Source organism: Cololabis saira, chromosome 23 (genome assembly GCF_033807715.1).
Source record: "Cololabis saira isolate AMF1-May2022 chromosome 23, fColSai1.1, whole genome shotgun sequence".
Lineage (NCBI taxonomy): Eukaryota > Metazoa > Chordata > Actinopteri > Beloniformes > Belonidae > Cololabis > Cololabis saira.
The window spans coordinates 24,982,076-25,004,087 of record NC_084609.1 but is presented as its reverse complement, the minus strand read 5'-3'; the positions used below and the strand labels follow the sequence as shown (position 1 = coordinate 25,004,087).

Genomic DNA, 22,012 nt, shown 5'->3' with positions numbered 1-22,012 from the left:
CAAACATCAAGTGGTGAATACTAAGTACCCCCATGATTCAGTAGCCTGTAGATCCCCGTTTACTAGCTTGAAGCCGTCATTTCCTCTTCATCAGGAAGGAATTCAAGGCTGCTCTCCTTTATGAGGCTGGTGTTTGGTCATTTACTTATTAACAGCTCTCTTAAAGTCCCATTTGAAGTGAGGTCTGGACTTTGAGGCCAAAACCTTCACTCTTTTTTCTTTCTTTTTTTTAGCCTTTTAAAATGTAGATTTACTGGTTTGGTTCAAATCACCGCCGTGTTACATGACCCTACTCCGACTGAAGTGTAGCTGTCAGGTAACACCAGGCACGAGTGCTTCCCACTTGTGAATAATCTGTCTCACTGCAGAACATTGAACTCCAAATGTTTGGAAAAGGCTTTATAGACTTCTGCAGACTGATGTGCAGCAACAAGTGCTTCTCCAAGGCCACTGCTTACGTCTTTCCCTCTTGGCTTTGTGTTAATGTACACTTGAGTTCTGCAGATCAGCAAAATGCCAAATGTCAAACCACCGACACCAACTTTTACTTGACTCCTAACCATCAGTTAATGTTAAAAGCCGGCCATATCTCTGCTTCTCTCTCTGTATCTCTCTTTCTCTCTCTCTCTCTCTCTCTCTCTCTCTCTGTATCTCTCTCTCTCACTTTTCCTAAATTAATTATTGGTTCTATTACTCTCAGGTCCCTTCTTCAGTAATAGGTCATTCAGGTCCTGCATTAATTGCCATAACATATGGTCGCCGACAGATTTTAGCTGTGGGACTCGCACTTTAGCGGGGGCTATTTTTTCGCGCGCTCAGATGCGAGCCATATTGTGCGGCGCTGGCAGCCATTGTTCGGCGCATTAACTTCATAGAGCTAATTACTCCCCAATAATAACTTTACCTTGGAGTTTTCGGCGTGCCAACCAACCTGTTTCGCACCCCATATGTTAATTAGCGGCCACATCTTCATTATGCCGCAGCGGCGCTTTAAGTTCAAGCTGTGCCGCCTGGCGCGTGGTGAACGCAGCCTCCACTCGCTGCCAATTATCCAACTCTTGCTCCCCTCTCCGCCTCTCCTCCTCGCGCTCCTTCTCCGTCTCTCTTGTTCATTCTGTTCTCCCTGTCTGTTGTTTATTTCCTGAGAAGCCGTCTCGCCTGGGTGAATTGTCAACTTCTCTCCCTTCGTCCTCTTTGACCCTGCGAAAGTTCCAGGAAAAAGTCTCGCACTTGTTCTTCTTTTATTTTTTTAAATATACACATAAGAAAATGTGATTTTCCTTTCTTCCTCGGAGTGTCTTTCTTTGTTTCTCATGCAGTTATCACTGATTAGAAGATTTTTATTTCCGATGAGTTCCAGTTTTGTTTGCTTCAGGTTTTTCTTTCGGGCGTAAAGGAGGGGTTGGCAGATAAAAAGCGGAGCGCCTTATCCTTCGCGTCAGCAGACTGCAGCGCTGTAGGTTTTCATGTTCGCTTTGGGCCTGATGAGAAAGAGGAGCCGAGGAGAGCGTTATTCCCTAAAGCGACTGCGGTTTCAGATGTGCCTCTTCCTTTATGTGGGATGTGGAGATGGTCTGATAGATCTGGCCCTGCTCTCACTTTCTCTCACCCTTTTCTCTTCCTTCCGTCGGTTCATCTCTTTGTCTCTGATTCCCATTCTCTGATTTTTCCTTCTGTTTTTCTTCTCCTTGATTACAAAGTTCACATTATGATCACAAGGCTAGCGCACAAAGCTCCCCATCCACTTTAAGGTGCTGCGATATTGCACATCATTATGAGGAGGAAGATGAGTTGAAGTCATTTTGCAGATATAAAAGAAAACACGTGCATACGGTCCCTTCTTCTGCAAGTAGTGCTCAGTTTGCACTCACCGGTGTGTGTGTGTGTGTGTGTGTGTGTGTGTGTGTGTGTGTGTGTGTGTGTGTGTGTGTGTGTGTGTGTGTGTGTGTGCGTGTGTGCGTGTGCCAGTTAGCTCATGGCTGGTGGTGCAGCAGCTGTTGCAAACACATCCAGCCCAACTACTTTAACAGCAACATATGGGAGGAAATGATTCTCCATAAACTATCCCGGCACCACTCTGTGTGCATCTCTTTTTCTTTTTTCTCTTTTTTTGTTGGTCCTTTTGTTCTCTTTTATTATTTATTTTGCAGCTTGATCTTTTTATCCCATTGTGGAGACTTATACATGTTATGCAACAATTTTGTAGGCTGATTAATGTCTGCCTATTGTGTGCCGCCTCTTTGTCGGGAGACTGAAAGAGAAGCAAAAATAGAGAGAGAGAGAACTCGGATGCTTTGTGGGGTTTTCTATCATAATTCTATTTGCAAAGAAAAGAAGCAAAGCCATTTGCAGACATTGTCATCGTGCGGCGTGTATAGACACAGTAAGCATGTATTTTAGCCGTCCCAAACTTCCCTCTCCTTCCCTCTCTCCTCCTCCCTCCCCTTCGGTGCGTTGCAGCATCGCTAGCCAGCTCTACTCCAGCATATGTCCAATTAGGCCTGAAAGGCAAAGCAGAACTGTTCTGTCTGTGATTCGTCCCTGCGGGGGTCCTGTCCGACCGCCGCTCTGGAACCCCCCCCTTCCTCTGATCGTGCAGCACAGGCGGTTTATGGTTAACCAAAATGGTAGAGTAATTATTGTTTTCGGTGTGAGAGGGTGGGTGGGGGGGGACAGGAGTCGCTTGAAAGAAGCGCCGTTCCCCCTGCGCTGTGATAGTTTGATTACAGTGTTGCTGGCTGCCGCATGCCGACACACAGGAGCGACGGTGGGGGGGGTTAGGAAGAGGAAGCGACGCACATGCAGGTATTTACAGTACACTATCAAAGCGCTGTTAGCGCCGGGGCGACACCGTCTCCAGCACTAACCACTTCAAGTGCTGAGATATTAGCCGATTGTGCCGCGGCACCCACCGGCAGCATCCTCGTGATTGCATGGCCATTTCTAGCCGTTTCCTTCATTCCAGATCAATTTTCGACATCAGACAGCTTTTACCTGCCCATTATCCTATTCAGCCATTACCTCTCCGGCCTCCTGGCAAAATAAAAGCGACAGAAGTGGAAGGAGAGAGACGCGTTGCAAAGAGTACCCACGGGGCCCTCTGGGTTCTTATTTAAATTTTTATAACAAAAGCTGTATTTCTATGACTTCCAACTGAAACCGTATCACCTTGTTTGGGACCACCGAGGCCAGAAAATAAATCACATAGTGAGATGTTCAAATATGTGGGGTTCTGTGACATCACAGACCCAAATCAGAGTAGAAGAATCAGCTTCATCTCATCTCATCCTCACCTTTTCTCACACTTCCTGTACCCTCAAAGTAGGTAAGGCAAAGCTGCATCTCCAAAGAGCCCCAACCCCTCATAAGGAAGAAGGTGAGGTGAAGTTAAGAGGCTGGCTCTGCCCCTTAAATCCAGCTGCCATAAGCAGAGCTGCAAAGATACGGGTGAAAAGGAAACAGTTTTGACCAAAAGATACCACGGGTGTTTCTTTAAGACCTCGTAAAACTATATCAACTTTTGAAAAGGACTGGTGGTGTGACTGATAAGTTATTACACTGCAGTGTGTTGTTTTGAGCACAGTTTAAATGATCATTATTTGTATTGATGGCCTCCTCAGGGGCAGAAAGGCATAACTTGAAAGCATGGTGCTGTATACTTAAATAAGCAAGGAGTGATGTGCTGAGAGGGTTCGGTTGACTTGGTTTCGTTCCACATACAGATGAAACTCTTTTATTCTGATGTTTTGGATGATAATTTGGCAAATTCAGCTCCCTCTCCTTCATTGTCTGCATATTTCTGGTTTCGGCATCAAACCAGCTTTCATCTCGATAAGATCCATCGTGCTTCTCCTCCTCCTCCCACCTTTTTCCACTCTCTTCCTCACTTCTTCTCTTCATCCTGACTGTCAGTCAGTCCATCACACGCAAGTCTTTATGTGTTGTTCTTGGCAGAACGCTGTTCAGTGCAACCATCTGTCTCCTACTTCTCCGTGTCTCCGTCCTTCTCTCTCTCCTGTCGTCTCTGCCAAAGTCACCCATCGAAAGAGATTTTTCTCTTTTTTTTTTTTTTTTTTGCTGCCTGTGACTCCTTTTTAAAATCCTGGAAACCTTATGAAGTCGCATGGCTTTCTGCCGACAGGCGCGCGGAGAGGATTTGTCCGTGTGGTTGGTGGGAGGTTTGGTGCCGGGAGAGGAAGAGGAACACAAGGCCAGCTGTTGTCAGACTTCATCGAGCCGTCCTTGTGACTCGCTTTCTGTGCTCCAAATTACAAGATGCCATGTTTTTGTGCTTCCGCATGTGTCCGTGGGCTTTTTTTTTTTTCCTTTTTTTGTTGCCACAATTGTGGGATCCAGGAACTCCATGGACCCGCTACACCTGTGGCATCTTCATCCTTGAGTTCATATTTCAGGGTCAAGATGGTCTGAATTAGAACGGATTGCATGTGTTGTTCTCTGTATGTTTTTTGTGTGTAGGCAAGGATACAGGTGTGCCATTCACAGGTGCTAACGTTTATTACTCTTCTTCCTCCCCCATCTTCTCCCTCCCTCCCCAGCAGGTCCAGGGCCAGCTGCCTCCTCTGATGATCCCCGTCTTTCCTCCCGACCAGCGGACCCTGGCGGCCGCCGCGGCCCAGCAGGGCTTCCTGATGCCGCCCGGCTTCAACTACAAGCCCGGCTGCAGTGAGTGCCGTCCACACACGCACTACTGAACGCAGCTCTCACATGGGCTGCTTCACGTGCTTTTCACCGGTAAAAAGGGGCCGAGGCTCACCGGTTTCCCACATAAGGGGTCTGGTTGTTTCCCGAAAGCCGTGCTTGCCCCTGCAACAACATCTCCCCTCATCCAAATACCGCCTTCCTGTTTACACTCTCCATTTCTCCCCCTCTTCCACTCCGTCCTGTTGGCTCCGTCCTTCTTTCGTGTCTGTTTTTTGATACATAAAAGCAACAAAATGAAGGCGTTCTGCAGAACATTTGTTTTATTTTTTTTTTCCTTCTTCTTTATTGTTTCTTTTTTCTTTTTTTTTCTTTTTTTTTTTGGCCATCACGCTCTGGCTGTGTGGCAATGTGTTGTTTACCATGATGGAGAAAAGACACAGAGACGGAGAGAAAGGGAGGCCGGCGCTTGCCAGGGGATGCTGGGAATAAATGCACAGTAGGGGGGGTTAGCAGAAGGGGAGGAGGGAGGGTGGTAATGTGACCTGCCCCAGGTTCTCCTCACATTAACACGGGACGCAGCCAGAACGCGTTTCCAACGCAGCCCACACACACACACACACACATGCACACGCACACATCCAGGGATCGCTTTGTGAAACACACACACACAAAAAAAAATAATAGATGAAAAAAATGAAATAAAACAAAGATATGGAAGCACGTGCACAAATGCAGACTCGTGCACGCTCTCCCCCCCCCCCACCCCACTAAGAGTTTCACAGCTTCCCAAACAAGTCCATTCCATTTTAATTAGTGCCATCTTCACCCACACCCACTGCCCACGTAAATACCCTGTCAAGCAGTGGGCTCGTCTTTTCGCTGCCTCCGCCAACTCCAACCGGACTGGCACGCCGTAGCAGGCCAAGCCGCCCCTGAGAAAACTCTCTGGCAACTTTCAAAGTTGTTGTGAGCCGATGCAGTTCTGCTGCTGCGGCTCTAAATAGGACTTGTGTAGCATTGTGCTCTGACATGTTCTCACGGCACTTCAGCGGAGATATGAATAGATTTTTTTTATCGGCACAGTGCGGACTTCTGTTCGCTCAATGGCTCTCTTTTTTAGACTCAGGGGTTTTCTTGAATCGAGACACCTCAGCGAGCGCCGTGTGGGCCACATTTTTAAGTCAAATGTATTCATAGTTATCAGAGGACGCTGAATTTCATTCATTTTTTTTTTTCTTCTAATTTCTTTAGTCGATTTCTAAAACTTTAAGGCAAGTATGAAAAGAGACGCTCGTATCTCACTTAGTGGAGATTCAGTTATGCTTACAAATAAATAAAAGTTCATCCCAGCTACGGCTTTAGCCCCACCCAAGATGATGAGGATTAGTACGAAACCTCACCCACCAGAGAATGTGCTCCATCCTAAACTCTGCACCCCACTCTTTTTTTATTTAACATCTGGGGCATGTTTTGGTCAAAATATCACAAAGATACGGTTAAAAAGGATCCCTTGTCAACCAGTTTATCACAGCTGGTTTAAGGGGGCGGAGTCGGCATTACAGAGCCACTCCTCCCTCTTCTCCTTTTTATCGTGCCTTTTTAGAAGCTGGTGTTTACAACTTTGCTCTAGCAGCATCAGAGGGGCATCAAATGCAGCACAAATCTGAAATGAGTTGGAGATAAAGATGAACAATCTGGATATTTCTAGTCTGATGTCGGCCTGTGATGTCACAGTGTCCCGTCATTGAATGACGTGTTCTCTGTTTTTCTTATGACAGGAAATCTGGACTTGCTAGTTGTCGCAGCATCATTTTTGGATATTTCTAGATGCAAAATGATGCTGAAAGAAAAAAAAAGGTTCTGCGGTTTCCTTCTCTCGCTTACGCGGATCCCGCATTAGTCTGTCAGTGAGAAATCTCCCCCTAGGTCTCTGTCCCCGAGCCAAGAGCAACATGTTTGCTTTTCTCTGTCCCTCTCCCTTTTGTTACAGTGACCCCCAGGAGGAGCATAAATATCCACTGGACTCTTGTTTGTCCAGGGAGCACGAAGAGGAAAAAAAAAAAGGCCAATCTCCTAGAATACACAGTCCTGAAATAATTCTTTAATCCCTCCTGCCCTCCCTCCCCAACGGAGAGAAGAATGTCTCAGCTTTGCTTTCGGTTGTTATTTTTGTTTCCTAAAGAACCCGGGTATATATGGGAAAATATGTTGGAGGGAGGACGAGGACGCACGCACGCACAAATGAGCATCTGCACGTAAACACACACAATGGAGAGGTTGTGATGCAGCCAAGACGCTGACCCCGGCGCTGAAGGTCCAGGTCAGAAATGCAAGTTCAAGCCCTGAGAACAATCTCAAGTTTTCTCCATGTAGACCAAAGTTTTCTTGGATAAAGTAGCGGCGTACCAGCCTGACCTGGTCCACGCAGCGCACCGTGGTTAGTGGGCATGCTCAGATGCAAATCATAGCCGTGGAGCAACCTGTTTATACAGTCCGACCATAATTAGACCCAATATTCTCCTCATCAGCCCTCTCCTTCTCTGTGTAATTATCCAGCTCTGCACCTACCATCCACAGCCCAAACTCATCCTCTTCTTCTGCCCTGCTTTCTCCACCTCCCACCTCGCGTCTCCATCTATCGCTTTATGTATCGCTCCTGGCAGGAAGAGGTTGTGGGAAGGAGAAGACGAGCTAAGGTTGAACTTAAGAGTAGGGAACGAGGATGACGAGCAGCAGAGGCAGACGAGACGGAGGAGAGAATAGACGAGTCTGGGGGGCGAGGGTGGGATGGGATGGGATCTGCAGCGGCGCTCTTAATTACAGCGCTGGGGCCCGGCTTTATCAGAGTGGCCTCACCTCTCTGCTCTTTGTCAGGGGGCATTAAGGAGGACGACACACAATCGGGCTTTTCATTAGGGGCCTGTGGCCGGCGAGGACAAAAGTGAGGCCATAACAGCTGCAGGAGGGGACTCAGGTGGTGGTGGGAGGAAACAGAGGGAGAAAAACAAGAGGATGAGGGGAAAGGGAGGGCAGACGGGGAGAAGTGGAAGACAACAAAGAGAAAGAATAGGTTGCATCTGGTGTCTAAAATGGATCCCTGATCTGGACTGTGGTCTGTTTCCTCCAGGTGACCCGTATCCCCTCCAGCTCATCCCCACAACCATGGCTGCCGCCGCCGCCGCCACGCCGGGCCTCGGACCCCTGCAGCTCCAGGTAAGACCGTTAAACACGCTCAGACTTCCCTTCTCACGTGGGTGATCACATCCAGTCCGGCGGTGTCGGCGCCGCTGATGTATACGAATCTGCAAAACACGGCCGCAGGGTTCTCAGGGAGGACAGCTGTCACTCTCAGCCAGGGCGGGGACGTCGGAGTGATCCCGCCAAAACAAGATCTCCATCATCAGAGCGCGGCCATCGCACCGAGCTGACAAACCCTCGCAACAACAGGCAAATGGGACGGATGCGCCTCTGCGGCGCCGCCGGCGTGGAGCCGGCACGAAGACGAGCACAGACGAATATTCAGATCCGCTGTCAGGAATAATCTGAACTGAATCTGAGGAGATTTCAGCGTCCGAGGCGTCTGTAGAGGCGATGACTTAAAGGTTATAAAGTTTAAGGTGTTATCGCTCCGTACACGATGACTCTCAGCCAGTGTAGTTGCACGTCAGCCTGCACGTTTGATTAAATCGATCCCCCACGTGCCCTCCTGCCGGCGTAAATCTCCGGGCCGAAGGCCGGGGAGAACCAGGGCGGAGAGGAGATGACAGACGAGGAGGAGCGGAGGCCGGTCGTGACGAGAGTCATCTGTTATCCCGCTTACAGCGTGCTCCTTTTCCTGTCTGCATAACTGTGCTGGTAAACCTGTCCGCTTCATCTCCCACAGACCCCCACATGCAGAAAAACACACAAGAACGTCCCCTCAGACCAACACGAGCTTTGGGGTTCCCTCTTCTCCGGCAGCGGGTTCTCCACCTCGCCCTCCTTTTCATGGATGGTAATAATAAAGTACTAAACAACTATACACAGATGTCTGAGTGAAACAGCTGCTCCGCCGCGCGCACGCCCGCATGTACGTTAGTGCACCTCGCCGCCTGCGCGGCAGGGAGAACGGAGGTCGGAGGTCAGGCAGAGTTCACGTGTAATACGTCTGCACCTGTCAGCCGAACGTGCCGCCCCGCGTGCTCAGAGAGTAACTCTACCGCCGCCGCTACTGATTTCATTATCACTCACATGTGAGAATGATGCAATCCAGCCGTCCATATGCTTCAATCAAAGTGTCCCGTTGAGCAGCTTTGTCCATCTTACAATTGTAAATGTTTTTACAAGCAAGTACGGGTGAAGGAACGAAAAAAAAACAGCTAAACAATCCTCGCAGAGGAAAACAGACACAAACACGCTCGCGCAGATTAAGGCTTTGTCAGAGACACGGATTTGTGCAGATGTCTCCATGTGGAAGGATTTCCTCTGGGATTGTCTCCGCGTCCTCAGTTGACGGGGAGGTGTTTAGGTTAGTTTGGGCCTCAAGTCGCTGCGGCAACGCGGCGGTGCTGCCAGGAGGAGGCGAGCGGACAGACACAGGCACTGAAGCGGAGAAAGGAAACCAGAGATTTTATGATAAAAACAAACAGACACTCAGTTATTATCTTCTGGTACCTCAACATCTTCTAACAGACTTCTTATTGATAGCGTAGGAAAGTCCTATCTTGGTACCGGCTAAGGGTGCGAACACCCTGAATCCACACATTCTCACAGACGCTCGCTGACACGGTGTAACGTCTGAACTGTTGAGGCTCCCTGCTGGTGACACGGCTGTTTAAACCTGAAACAATACAGAAAAAACCTTTTTGTGAGGAAAGAAATAGATGAAGGCTGAACTGCTACCGTGTGAGTATCAGCCTGTCCACCACCTAAGACCCAGGCTACTTTTTGAAACATGCTTTTATATATTGTTAATATGTGTGTACATATATATATATATATATATATATATATATATATATATATATATATATATATATATATATATATATATATATATATATATATATATATATATTAGGGCTGGGCGATTTTGGACAAAAATAAAATCCAGATTTTTTTCTCTGAAAACCCGATTTTCGATTTCGATTTTTTTGGTAAAACTACAAAAGACAATGGAATAAATTGTTTAAAATATTTTATCTTTATTTTTAAAGAAAAATAGCAAACAAATTTCCCTATTGGGAATGAAGTGCAATTGAAAGATACTGTAAATCCTCCTTGAGTTTAGTAAAGTGACAACATTTACAATTTTATGACAAAACAAAGATGACTAGACGAGCTCTGTCTGTAATGCAGCCAGCTGCAAAAAAGGAAAATCCATTTTCCGATTTTCCTTTTTTAACATCGATTTTGATTAATAAATCCGATTTAGATCTAAAATCGATTAATCGCACAGCCCTAATATATATATATACATATATATATATATATATATATATATATGTATATGTATGTGTGTGTGTGTGTATATGTACACATAATATAATATATACTACCAAATCAGAAGCTCCTGACTTCACACAACCTCGTCAGGCTGCTCGGGTCCGTCAAAGTCTAAGATAATTCATTCATTCAGCACCGTGACATCGCAGATCCAGATTACAGTAAAACTGGAATATAGTCATCCATCCTCCTCGTCTGCATTTGCTGTGCCGTGGAATCTGTTAGGTGGATGGAGTTAAGTGTCTGACTCCACCTCCTAAAACTGGCTGTTATGAAAAGAGATGTAAAGTAATGATTAAAAAAACCTAGATTTGGTATTGTACAAGTTTGTTATCGTGGCCAAAGCGTGTTTCATTAAAACCTTGGGGAAGTTGTGTCATCATTTGAGCAACAGCGTAAAACGTCTCCTTTGAATAAAACCCATCATAATTTCCCATCAGGCCCAGCTGAACATCCTCAGGCTTACACTGATGAGAGACACTTCTTTGTCTTGACACATCTCCCTGACGCAGGATTGTGATAATAATATTGTCGCCACCATTTTAATTGTCGTCTCATTACCAAGAACTACAAAATACACTCATTTCTGACTTTGAGTCAAAGTATATGTTCGTTTTGAACGCGTGTTGCTCTACGTCCGAAATCTGGATCTCAGTCTTTGTGGACAGTAATAAAGAGTACAGTCCCCAACTAATTCATTTCATCTGAATACAGTCCTCCGTTGTTGATTTGAGAGTCCTCTTCTTCTGTCGGGGCTTTGTAGATCTAAGAAGGAAGAAATCAGGCTTGAAATCGTGTTGGTTTTTTTTGACCATCTAACACTCAAATACGTACGAGAATGAGGGAAAATCGCTCAAAAGCACAGCTTTAAGTGCACTTGGTGGAAAAAACGTATTAATCTCCGTGATTTAAAGCTCTTTCTATCATCTTCTCTTTTTTAACATGCACCATAGAAATCTGCAGAGTAGCTCTTCTAGTCAATGGGAGCTTAACACACAATCCTCTGCAAGGTTTTCAAGGCAATGGAGGCTTTGGAGTGTACAAGGTTGGCATTTAGCATCTTAATCTGAGGGATGACATTGTGCATTAGAGCATGTTAATCTGGCTCCCTATTGACCCTTGATATCATTGATACAGTATCATCCACATCACACACACATGCGCCGAGACGGGAAGATAGTGAGATGAAAAAAGATGGAGAGAGAAATCCACTTATCCGGGCGGGAGAGGGAGAAAGAGACCGGCGATAACGACGAAAAAAAGGCAGAAGCACCAGAGAATGATCAGTGAGAGGGATAAACGGGGGAGAAAAGAGGGAGAGAGATGAGAGGAGTGAAGGAGGGAACATCCGTGTGCATGCGTGGAATAAAGAGGGTCAATGGCGCGGGGTCAGGCATCATATGGAGAGGCAGATGTTGGAACATATTGTCCTGGATTACCGCACTGTACACCGGAGACATAGATGGACGAACAACGGACAGGCGGTTGGGGGGAGGAGGAGGAGGAGGAGGAGGAGGAGGAGGGGGGGGGTGGAGAGGAACAGATGAGGTAAAAGAGGAATCAATGCGGCGGCTCGTTTCCCCACAAACTCTTATCTGAGGAGGAGAACGATAACAGCGAAGCAGTTTTCTCAGATGTGAGAATTGCTCCGACGTCGATATCTCCACCTCGGCCGCACGGGCCTCTGGGAAACGTTTGTGATAGCAGGGATCGATCAGTGATCAATAGGCGACTACACTCACAAGATGCAGACGACTCACTTTATTAGGCAGATTTATTCTTTTAAATCCAAAATTTGGTGAAATTCCAGCACAAACACCACAAAATATCTGATTTCTCTTTAGTTTATTCAGCAAAGGGAAGCAGAATTATTTCACCTTCTTTTATTCCACATTTCCTGCTTTAAAAGGTGAATATCAGACGGAGACCTTCGATACTTCAGGTCAAAGCAAAGGCATCATTTCCTTTTTCTGAGATTATTCTTTATTTAATTTCTCACTTAGGTCCAAAACAAGTTTAGCAACTTAAAGAACCAAGTTTCAAAGACAGAGATGAGGAATCATAAAGCCGCAAGGCCGGGGGAGCGTTGGCGCTCCGTCGTGCAGATGCTTGTTCCCTCTTTCCTTGAAGCAGCAGAACTCTATCAGTGAGGAAACGTGGTGTGATAGACGGAGGCGACCCTCTAAAGTCCACACAACGGTCCCTGTGTCCCAGTAAACAATAGCTCCGGCTGCTCTGCAGCGCCGCTAACAACCAGCGCTAGCGCGCACGGCGAAGATCAGGCGTTTGTAATCTGGCCAAAGCTGCAGATTATTGACCCGCACACACGTACGCACACGCACACCACAACACACTCATGCAGATGGGGGACAAAGACGAGGGAGAGACGAGAGAATGGACCCGGCTTGATGTGTGTCAGAGAACACACACGAGAATACACACACACACACGCGAGTACACAGTGTGTCAATAGTACTAACGACTTAAAATCATTATCACCTTTTCACCTCTGGACGGCTGAAGCCGCGTGCTCGCACACAGACGTGCACGCGGGCATGGGGGGGTGGCATGTGACAAACGCGCTGACCGCGGGAGACGTTCACGTACTTGGAGACAGAAGCAATGAGGAGCAGCTACACACACACACACACACACACACACACACACACACACACACAGCAGTGTTCCTGGCCATTGAGTGACATTTCAAATTCCTTGGTCTCATCCAGCCTCCCCGATCCCCCCCCGTATTTGTGTGTGTGCTCCTCCAGCCCCCCCAGAGGGCTTTGCGCTGTCACTTCCTGTTTGTTGACATGCATGTCGTTGTGGCGACGCTCTGGGCGCGCTCCACGGTGCCTCTGCCCTCTGTACAGTGTGTGTGTGTGTGTGTGTGTGCGTGCGTGTGTGTGTGTGTGTCGCATCTCGCCGGCCCATTGAGCCGCTCTGAGTGACGGGGACCGGCTTTGTAATGGAACTCAATTCAGTCCAGCAAATAAAGAGGCCTTTGAACCGCACACTCACTCACACTCACACACACACACACACACACACACACACACACACACACACACACACACACAGAGTAGAATACACACAGCCTGTGGTCCACTCGCTGGGGGGCGAGTTCCCTAGTGGGGAGGGGGAAGGAGGTGAGGCTGTTCATGCTCCGCTGGAGCTACAGGAGCTACAGTGCAGATAATTGAAGAGAAATGAGCGATCTGATTCCAGCGAGTCGCTCCTCTGCGTCCGTGTAACTGACCGCCGATCTGTCGTTGATTCCTCCCCCTTTCGCCTTGATGTTGAGAAAACTCAGCCATCCCGAGGTTTGTAGACGGTTACCGGGCTACAGTTCATGGTCACCGTGTTGGACGGCTGTGATTGACACCAGCCCCCTTAGAGAACATAATCACTTTTTCTTTGTTTTAAATAATAAATCATGAATCAACAGCATTCATCGACATGTTGATGTTTTTTTAAAGAACTCAAAAACAACATGACCCAGTCACTCACTTTCGGACAGTCTCGCTCTAAAAATGTCTCTTTAAATGAGCCGTTCAGACTTTCAAGGAACTGTGACATCACAGACCCAGACGTCAACAGAATGATCCAGCCGTATTTATTTATATCCACCTCGCTTTATATCAGGCAGCATTTGCTGTTTTTCTGCCCCCCCCCAATTAAGAAAGGGGTGGAGTCTAGTCTAGGCTCCTCCCCCTAAAACCTGCTGCTACAAACAGCTGCAGGATTTTTTTTCTCTATTTTAGTCAAAACTATTAAGAAAAATTTCATATTTTTTTAAAACCCTCACAGAAAAAGGCAGGTGCCACTTTTTGATCACTTTATTACTTTTCTTTTAATTATATCTGTGTGACAAAGTGTGAGAAAAAGATGGAAGTGTCATAAGAGGCATGTTGTTGACGTCGCGGCTGCATAACTGGAGTGAGTGTTGTCGCTACATGACTGACAGTCGGGCCGAGACTCTCAGCGAAACTGCATCTTCATGTGCTCGCGTGTGCCGCCAGCTCTCCTCCTTGTTTGTACGAGAAGAGATTAATGTCTTTATTTTACACAGCAGAGGAGAGCAGGAGGTAACGCGGCTGTCAGGAGAGATAGAAAAACGTACAAACAGATAGCGAGTGAGATGGAGGGAGGAATAACAGTAGCACCATCTCGTCCCCGTCCATTTGCATAAACCAGCCTTTGTTTGACGCCGGTGGCCGGCAGCCAAGCGGCAACAGAAGGACGAAAGTTAAACTAAAGAAGAAAAATGGAGGGAAAAAAAAGGGATGATTTCGTTCCATAAAATTATTCCAAAAGAAATAAACAACAATTATAACTATTCAAAAAACAATGCATCAATTGCTCCTCGCAGAAGCAGCCGTTCTGTTGCTCTTCAGAGGAAGAAATGACGGTTCGGGGAAACAAAACGCGGCATCTTGGAGATTTGCATGAGCCGACATGAAAGTCGCTGAGCTTTGCAGGATGGTTCTGAGGAGGGAGTCGGACGGACGGACGCAGAAAGACGCGCTCGTACCGAAGCTCTCTCCAGGTTGGGAACAGTGCTGCTGCTGCGTTTAGTGGCACAAAGACTGAAAGTCCTCATCAGAATTCTCGAATTTAATTGGAAATTACTTAAATATATAAATCTGAGAAAAGAAAAAGGGTTTTAGGAGCATTTGGGCAAGCTTTTTCTGCCCTTTTGTCGCTGAATCGTAAACATCAGAGCCACGAGACACTTCCGGCATGTCCCATCTGGCACGCAGCTTCACAGATTCCTCCCTCTTTCCTCCTCCATCATCACTTTTTTCTCTTTTTTTTTCACCTTGAGCAAGAGCCGGGCTCTCCGGCGTGACCTCGATAGCCGGAATGTTTGCCTCTCTCCCACGATGCACCTGGAGGGGACATGGCCATCTCTGGGCCTGTCAGAGAGGCTGTTAGCGCTTCTCCCATGGGGTGGGGAGGGGGGGCCGACGCTGGAGATGTCCCACTCCATCTCCCTCTGTCACACAGACAGAGGCCGGGCCACTAATGGCCTTTTCTCCCAGAGCTTTTTAGGCGGCTTCTCCTCTTTTGGTGCACGTACGTGTGTGTGTGCTTTCAAGTATTTATTTATTCATGTCATCCTTTTTCTCCCCCCCCCCCCCCCCTCTCTCCCCTCTCATTCCCGTCCCGTCCCCCCTCTGGTCCCCGTCTCTCTGACCCCGCAGCAGCTGTACGCCGCTCAGCTGGCGGCCATGCAGGTGTCCCCGGGGGCCAAGCAGCACGGCGGCAGCCTCCCGCCCCAAGCCAACCTGGGCACACACTCCCCGCCCACCAACACACACCCGCAGAGCGACAAGATCCGCAGCTCTCCGCCACCAAGCAAGACCAAGGTGAGTGGGGGTGCAGGGATGTGCATCTGTGCCTGCGTATGTGCATGTGTGTGTGTGTTCAAACCCCCAAACACGGCTGCCCGGTCGCTCTCAGTGACCTCCCTCTTATTTTGAAATCCAGGTTGGGAAGAACTTCGAAAATAAGTGTCATTAAGCCTTTTTTAGCTGTAGATATCCTGAAAGATTTTATTTTTCTCACTTGAGGAAAGTTGAGAATCATTTCTATAGAAACGAAAACATCCCTAACTTTTTGGGCCTCAATCAAAGCCTGAAATGAAGGTAGCTTTGAATAATTCATTTTGATTTATTTATCTATTTTAAAAACGCTTGCGGGTTAAGAGATGCTGAGCGGCGATCACCCCGGTGAAAGTAGCTCACCTCACGTCTGCAAATCAAACAGGACACAACTTTTTTTATCAGAAAACTCCAGCTGGCGGCCGACTCGGGGACGTAATGGCGGTTCTGTCGTTTTCTCGGCTGGCTGCCCGATAGTGCTGATGGGGGGGCGCCGTGTGTCCAGCCAGGTGGAAGTCTATGAATATCTGCTTCGGCCGCCGGAGCCCTCCCACCTCCCACCTCCCACCACACGCACACGCACACACACACACACACACACACACACACACACACACACACACACACACACACACACACACAGCCCAGCAAGTCCTGCCATCCAAGTGCAGCGGTTGATCACAAAGGACACGGACGCACATCTGGAGTCAGATTTATCCAGGAAAGTCAGACAACTCTTTAACATTCCCACAGAATTCCAGTCCAAAGTTCCCACATCTCCTCTTCTCTTTGCTGCCTCTCGTCCACATAAGTGCCCGCTCACGCTGTCAGGCTGGAGCTTATAGCTGACCCCGGAGGTTGCTCCCCTGCTACCTCGTCCGTGGGCTCCTCACGCGCGTTTACCCCCACACCCCACTGTCACACACGTCCCATTACCATATATATGGGGCCGGGCCCACGGGCTAGCGCCGCGGCCTGCGGTGGAGGGACGGAGGGGAGTTGTAATGGCTTCCCCAGTCCAGCAGGAGCCGAGCGACTGGGGAGTGGACCAACACGGACCCCGACGGGCCCCGTGGAGCCCAAACGGCAGACTGACCGCAGAGCTGTTGACAAACATAAGATAAGTGCTCTGCGGAGTTGGGAAGGCATTTGTCTTTCTGTTTTTTTTTTATTTATCCCACTCCGACTGACCATCCAAGCAGCTTCGCTGGCTCTTGCCAACACGCTCCCTGGTTTTTTCTTCAGCTGAGTGACATGTATATTTCAGGGCTCCCCCATGTGGGCTGCACCTCAGGTCTCTGGTCATTTAGAGACCCGGTGCTCGGCTCTGCTCACAGCTGTTTGGACTCAGGCACACACTGCTTAAGTGCTTTACCCTCGGGTGAGACACATGCACACGTGCACACACTCATGCACGGGCTCAAATCACTGCAGACTACGTGCAGTTTTGTCGTATGCAAGAGTGAGTGCAGGCAGGCATGCAAACACACTCACACAATAGAGCTTCGAATTATGCAGCACGTGTCGCCCTTTCGCTGACTTCCCCCGCACGCACGCAGTGACCAAAAGTAACTTCACACATTTTGTCAAGTGCTGCACTTAACTATAGTTTAGTTACTTTATACTGAAATGCAATTCAGAGAGAATAATGTTGACTTCAGTCCTTTTTTTCAAAAGATGGAGACACTTTGCATCCAAATCAACTAAATAATCATCGTAGATTAAACAGTTTAATGCGACACAAAAGTGGAAAAGTTCAGTTATAATTTTTATTTAATGTTTTTAAGGGCTCTGAAAACCGTTTCTGTAAATCCTAAATGTGGATGCGAGACTAAACCCTCGGCTTCCCACATCTGGAAAACAATGAACAACCCCCCCCCATGTTTTGTTTTATTTATTTACCGGTATGACTGCAGAAGACCTGACAGACATATTTGATGAGTGACGATGAAAAATTCAAATTGTGCACCCCTGAAATAGCTTTTTAGTGCATGTACCATCTCAAAAGCCCAAAAATGTCATTCTCATCCCAGTTTTTTTCTGAACTGTAACACCAGAAACAATTTGTAAAAGGACCTTATCGTGGATTTTAGTACAATGACGGGGTAGTATTTTTTTGTTCATAAATAAGGATAAAATAATTCTTACTTATTGAACTGTAACTTACATATTACTTATGGGCACATATTAGGACATTTGGAGGTGAAGCACATATTTGGGTGTCTGAAGTCACCACCTGCTCGTAACCTTTGAGATAACGCGGCCCAGCTAATGTTCCACTCTGAGCTGTTCAGATGTTTGGGGTATTGTGACATCACAGACCCAGAGCACAGGGCCGTTATCCAGACAACTTTATCGTTATCTTTTATGTCCATGCACCTTAGAAATGGGTTGCACAAATCTGTAGGACAGATTTCCAAATAGAGTAAGCTGAAGTAGAACGGGCGGAGGGAAGATGCTAACGCCACCCGTTCCCCGCCCCTTACACCAGCTCCTATGGACACAGCTTTAAAGACATGGTTAAATCTGTTTTTTTGCTACAACTCTGTGGTGTTTTTAACAGAACATGTTGAAAACATTTCATTAAGACCTCATTAAGACTTTTAAAAAGTATTCCTGGGTGTTATCTCATCCATGACATTCAGGGCTGACAGACCCACAGTTTCACAATCCAGGAGCCATAGAACACAAAATAACATTTCACTTCTATTCCTGTATAATGGAAAGTTTTTAAGCAACAATCATGGTCCAATTAAGGAAAATAAAACAAGCAAAAAGCAATCAATCATTACTTTTCTGTCCAAATACAAATTAGCCGAACATGTGCTGTGCGTTACCTGTCACAGGCGGTGTCATAGCTGCCAGCTTTGTGTCTTCCGCCGTCTAGACTTTGATTTGACAATATAATTAATAAACCACGTCGCTCCTAGCTGAAAGGAAAGGAAGATGAAGAGAGAGAGAGAAGGGGGGGACAATGGCGGGCCTGGACATGGCTGCACACCTCCACACACGTGGAGGCCCAACAGGGATAAATGGCGGTGGCTGCACACTTGTCCTTTTAATTGAACCGTCAGCTCCCATGATAAGATCCAGAACGCTGATGTCGCTTGCACATGTCGGCATCCGCAGGAGTGTGATGCAGCCCCCCCACACACACACACTCGTACATTATCTCTCCCCTTCTGCTTCCTCTCCATCTCTCCGTGTCCCTCTGGCTCTCGCTGTCACTCTGCATGTTCTCCGTCTCAAAGCTGGAGACCGTTTCATCAGCCAAGAGAGACACAAAAGCAATTGTATTAATTCAAGATTCAGAGCCGTTCAGAGGCCTCGCAGTCCTCTCACACAAGCACAAACACACAAACACTCCACATTTTCACTCACTTTCATGAGATTTAGAGCTCGCTGAACAATGTCTCGCAACGACACACACACATGAACAAGTCCAGGCGTCTCAGCTCCGCTGTCTCAACTAATTCCTCCACACTGGCACCGCGCAGGTTGGCCACCTTCCCACCGCAGGATTTGGCTTGGCGCGAAGAGGAAACTCCCCCATCCACTCTGCGAGCGGCGGAGGCATTATCTGTTTGTAATAAATATTCAAACGCGCTCGCAGCCAAAGCCCAACATAATATGGGTCAGGATTGAGAAGATCCCGCTCAGTTCTCTGCCTTCTCTGCTCTTTGTCTCACCGGAGGTGTCTTTGGGGGGTCCTCCCCCTCCCCTCCCCTAATGAAGGACAATCCGGTTAGGGCCCATCGCAACGCGCGCACACACGCACGCAGGAACCGGTGCTCGCTGGTTCCCGGGCGCACACAGGCTTGGCCACGTACACATGGAGGGGCTTAATTGGAAGGGCTTAATTGAGTTGTGAGGGGCTCATAAGGCTTAGTGCGACTCAAGGAGTGGGAATCAGGGAAAGTCGTCCTTAATGAGTGAATATACCACACACACACACACAATACTTTTCTTCTTGAATCCTACTGTACGTCTTTTTTTCCTTTACAACGCCTAAGCAGCAATTAGACTAATGACCAGAACAGAAAGACAAATAATGTCTTTATCCTGTCAGGTTTCGCTGTTGAACTTCTCCTTCAACGCTGAAACTTCTCCTTAACCGCGCAGCGTGACAAACGCGCTCGTAATAATCTGAAATAACCGACGGACGAGCCTCGAGTCCGAGCCGGCGTTTCGACACTTTTGCCGCGTGTCTTCGACCGCCCGTGATGTCGTCCTTTTGCCTTATGCCGCGTCCGGCTTTTAATTGCGGCGTTTTAATTACACGGAGCGGTTTGTGTACATCTGCTCCCTCCGTGATTTAATTTCTCCCTTCCTGTCATGTGACCTTCTTAGGTTGCCCCTGATTGGATTAGTTCAGCAGCAGGGGTGGTGTTGCCATGACAGTTAACGTGATAACATGTGCGGTGGTCCACATGCCAATTCACTCAAAGGCCACTGCTCGTCGTGTCGACACAGATACATGCGACTTAATGAAATAAGACCCCCACCTGTTGGTATCGGGGATAAAGGCCTCAATAACACCTGGATTGATGGTGTTAGGTGGCTGAGAGTCGTCTGTGGTCGTCTATGGGTCGGGGAGTGCCGCCCTGGTGCTTTTTACACGCTCACGGGTTCAGGAAGGTCTATTTCTAAGACACACCGTCCTCTGCTCTGTTCTCTGATGCACGGAGGCTCTGCAGCGCCTGCAGACTCACACCTCCAGACACAGTCTGAGGGAGGTGTTGCTCTGCGTGTCAGACGGAGGGAGGCGTCCGCTGTAATTCCCAGAACCACTCCGAGGGCTCGCTCCTCCTCGACTGTTTGGGTGGCCTTGCTTACAGCCCTTCAAAGGGGCTCTTGTACACCGCATGTCATCCTGGAGCTTGCATGTGGAGAGTGCACGTGCATGAGGAGCCCTGTTTTAAAGGGCGACGTCGCTGTCACAGAAAGTCAGTAATTTTGCATGTAAATGTCAGTGGTTTGCACTGAAATGTATTAATTTGTGCGTGTGTTGTTAATTCTTTTGCTTGTCACGAGCTGTTTGAAGACAGGCAGTGGCATGCACCCCCGTCACCCTGTCGTCCTGCCAGGCTTGCCTCCGATTGCTGTGCATGGGCTCCCGTTTAATTAGCACGTGGACTCGGTCAGGGAGGTGCGAGGGTGTCCCCCCCGCCTCCCGCTTCCAAATTGCTACGGTGGTCACAGCGGGCGAAACTGTGCTGTTTTGGTTTTTGCAGGACAGTGAGGGTGCACAGCCACTGAACCTGTCGGCCAAGCCTAAGGCATCCGAGAGCAAGTCACCCAACTCCCCCCCAACTTCCCCACAGGTCCCCGCTGCTGCCGCTGCCACCACCAAGCTGGGCTCCGCCGGCTCCCTGAAGCACAGCGCCCCCTCCAGCATTGGAGGACCACCGTCCAGAGTCAATTCCATAGGTAAGTGGATTTAAGCAGCCATGACACAAGCACACTGCAGAAGAGCGGATGGATAATCCGAGGTTTATTGCACCTCTCACAGGTCCAATTTCGTGCATCGGCCGGGTACTGCGCTTATTCATGGATGCCTCTCGCCTTTCACACAGAGCTCAGAGACTTAAAGCGTGCTTATTTTAGCCATGCAGGCTGCACGGAGGATCGTCTTTGACAATGACTGACAAGCCTTAAACTCTTTAATGGTTATATCAGATTTATGGTACAGGTGCATCTCTCCTTTCTGTTACCAGGGAAACACAAACCCACATATGTTGACATTATTAAAACCTGTCGATTAGCAGGCACCCCTGAACACGGGGTCATGTGATTTGAGAGCAGGCTGGTGAGTAAAGGGACATATTATGACAAAAAAGAATAAAAAAAGCAACACGTGTTTGAGTTTCTGAAGTTACAAACAGCTCAAAAGCTTCCAGATTACACAACTGTGTCACTTTGAGACTAAAAATATGTCATTCAGTGAGCGGCTCAGATTTGCTGGACGCCGTGACCGATCAGGGTCGATTACCAGCCTCCCCACCTGTGTCTCTACCCAGCGTTACATCTTGCTGTATTTGAAGTTCCTCTGGAGTGGGAACTGCAAAGCTGTGGCACCAGTAAAAAAAAAAAGAGGCACAAACGAGGTGGATAAATGGAATTAAGTGTCTGACTCCGCCTGGAAGAACCAGCTGGAAGAAGGGCGCTGGGATATTCACAGCTATTTCACCAATATCTGAGGAAATTGTGCCCATTTTTAAAACTGTTATACGTTTCCTTTAAAAAAGTTTTTAAAAAAAGAAAAGAATAAGGAATCCATACTGATGATCATTGGTTTTGCTTGAAAAAAAAGTTATATTTGTGGCCGTTAAAAAACTGAAAAAGAAGTGAGTGAGGCCGTTTTGAACTAAGTGAATTAATTAATTTAGACATCATCAATGACAAAGTAAGAGAAATAAAACTGAAGCTGCACACTATTTAAATGTAGGCACATATGCTTAAAAAACAAATAGAGTAAT

The 22,012-nt window shown here is 47.7% G+C and overlaps 1 protein-coding gene across 16 annotated transcripts in view; it reads left to right on the top strand.

The window, feature by feature from the left end:
- The window catches only part of sox5 (SRY-box transcription factor 5), a 240,364-nt gene that overhangs the window by 209,663 nt on the left and 8,689 nt on the right, over positions 1-22,012 (top strand). For 7 of the 16 annotated variants that reach the window (XM_061714126.1, XM_061714128.1, XM_061714123.1 and 4 more), the window contains 5 exons: positions 4,557-4,683; positions 7,790-7,875; positions 8,546-8,656; positions 15,354-15,518; positions 20,768-20,963. In XM_061714126.1, coding sequence (XP_061570110.1) covers positions 4,557-4,683; positions 7,790-7,875; positions 8,546-8,656; positions 15,354-15,518; positions 20,768-20,963 — 685 coding nt within the window. The remainder of the gene's footprint in view (positions 1-4,556; positions 4,684-7,789; positions 7,876-8,545; positions 8,657-15,353; positions 15,519-20,767; positions 20,964-22,012) is intronic. The other 9 variants (XM_061714136.1, XM_061714137.1, XM_061714133.1 and 6 more) reach the window with 5 other exon arrangements.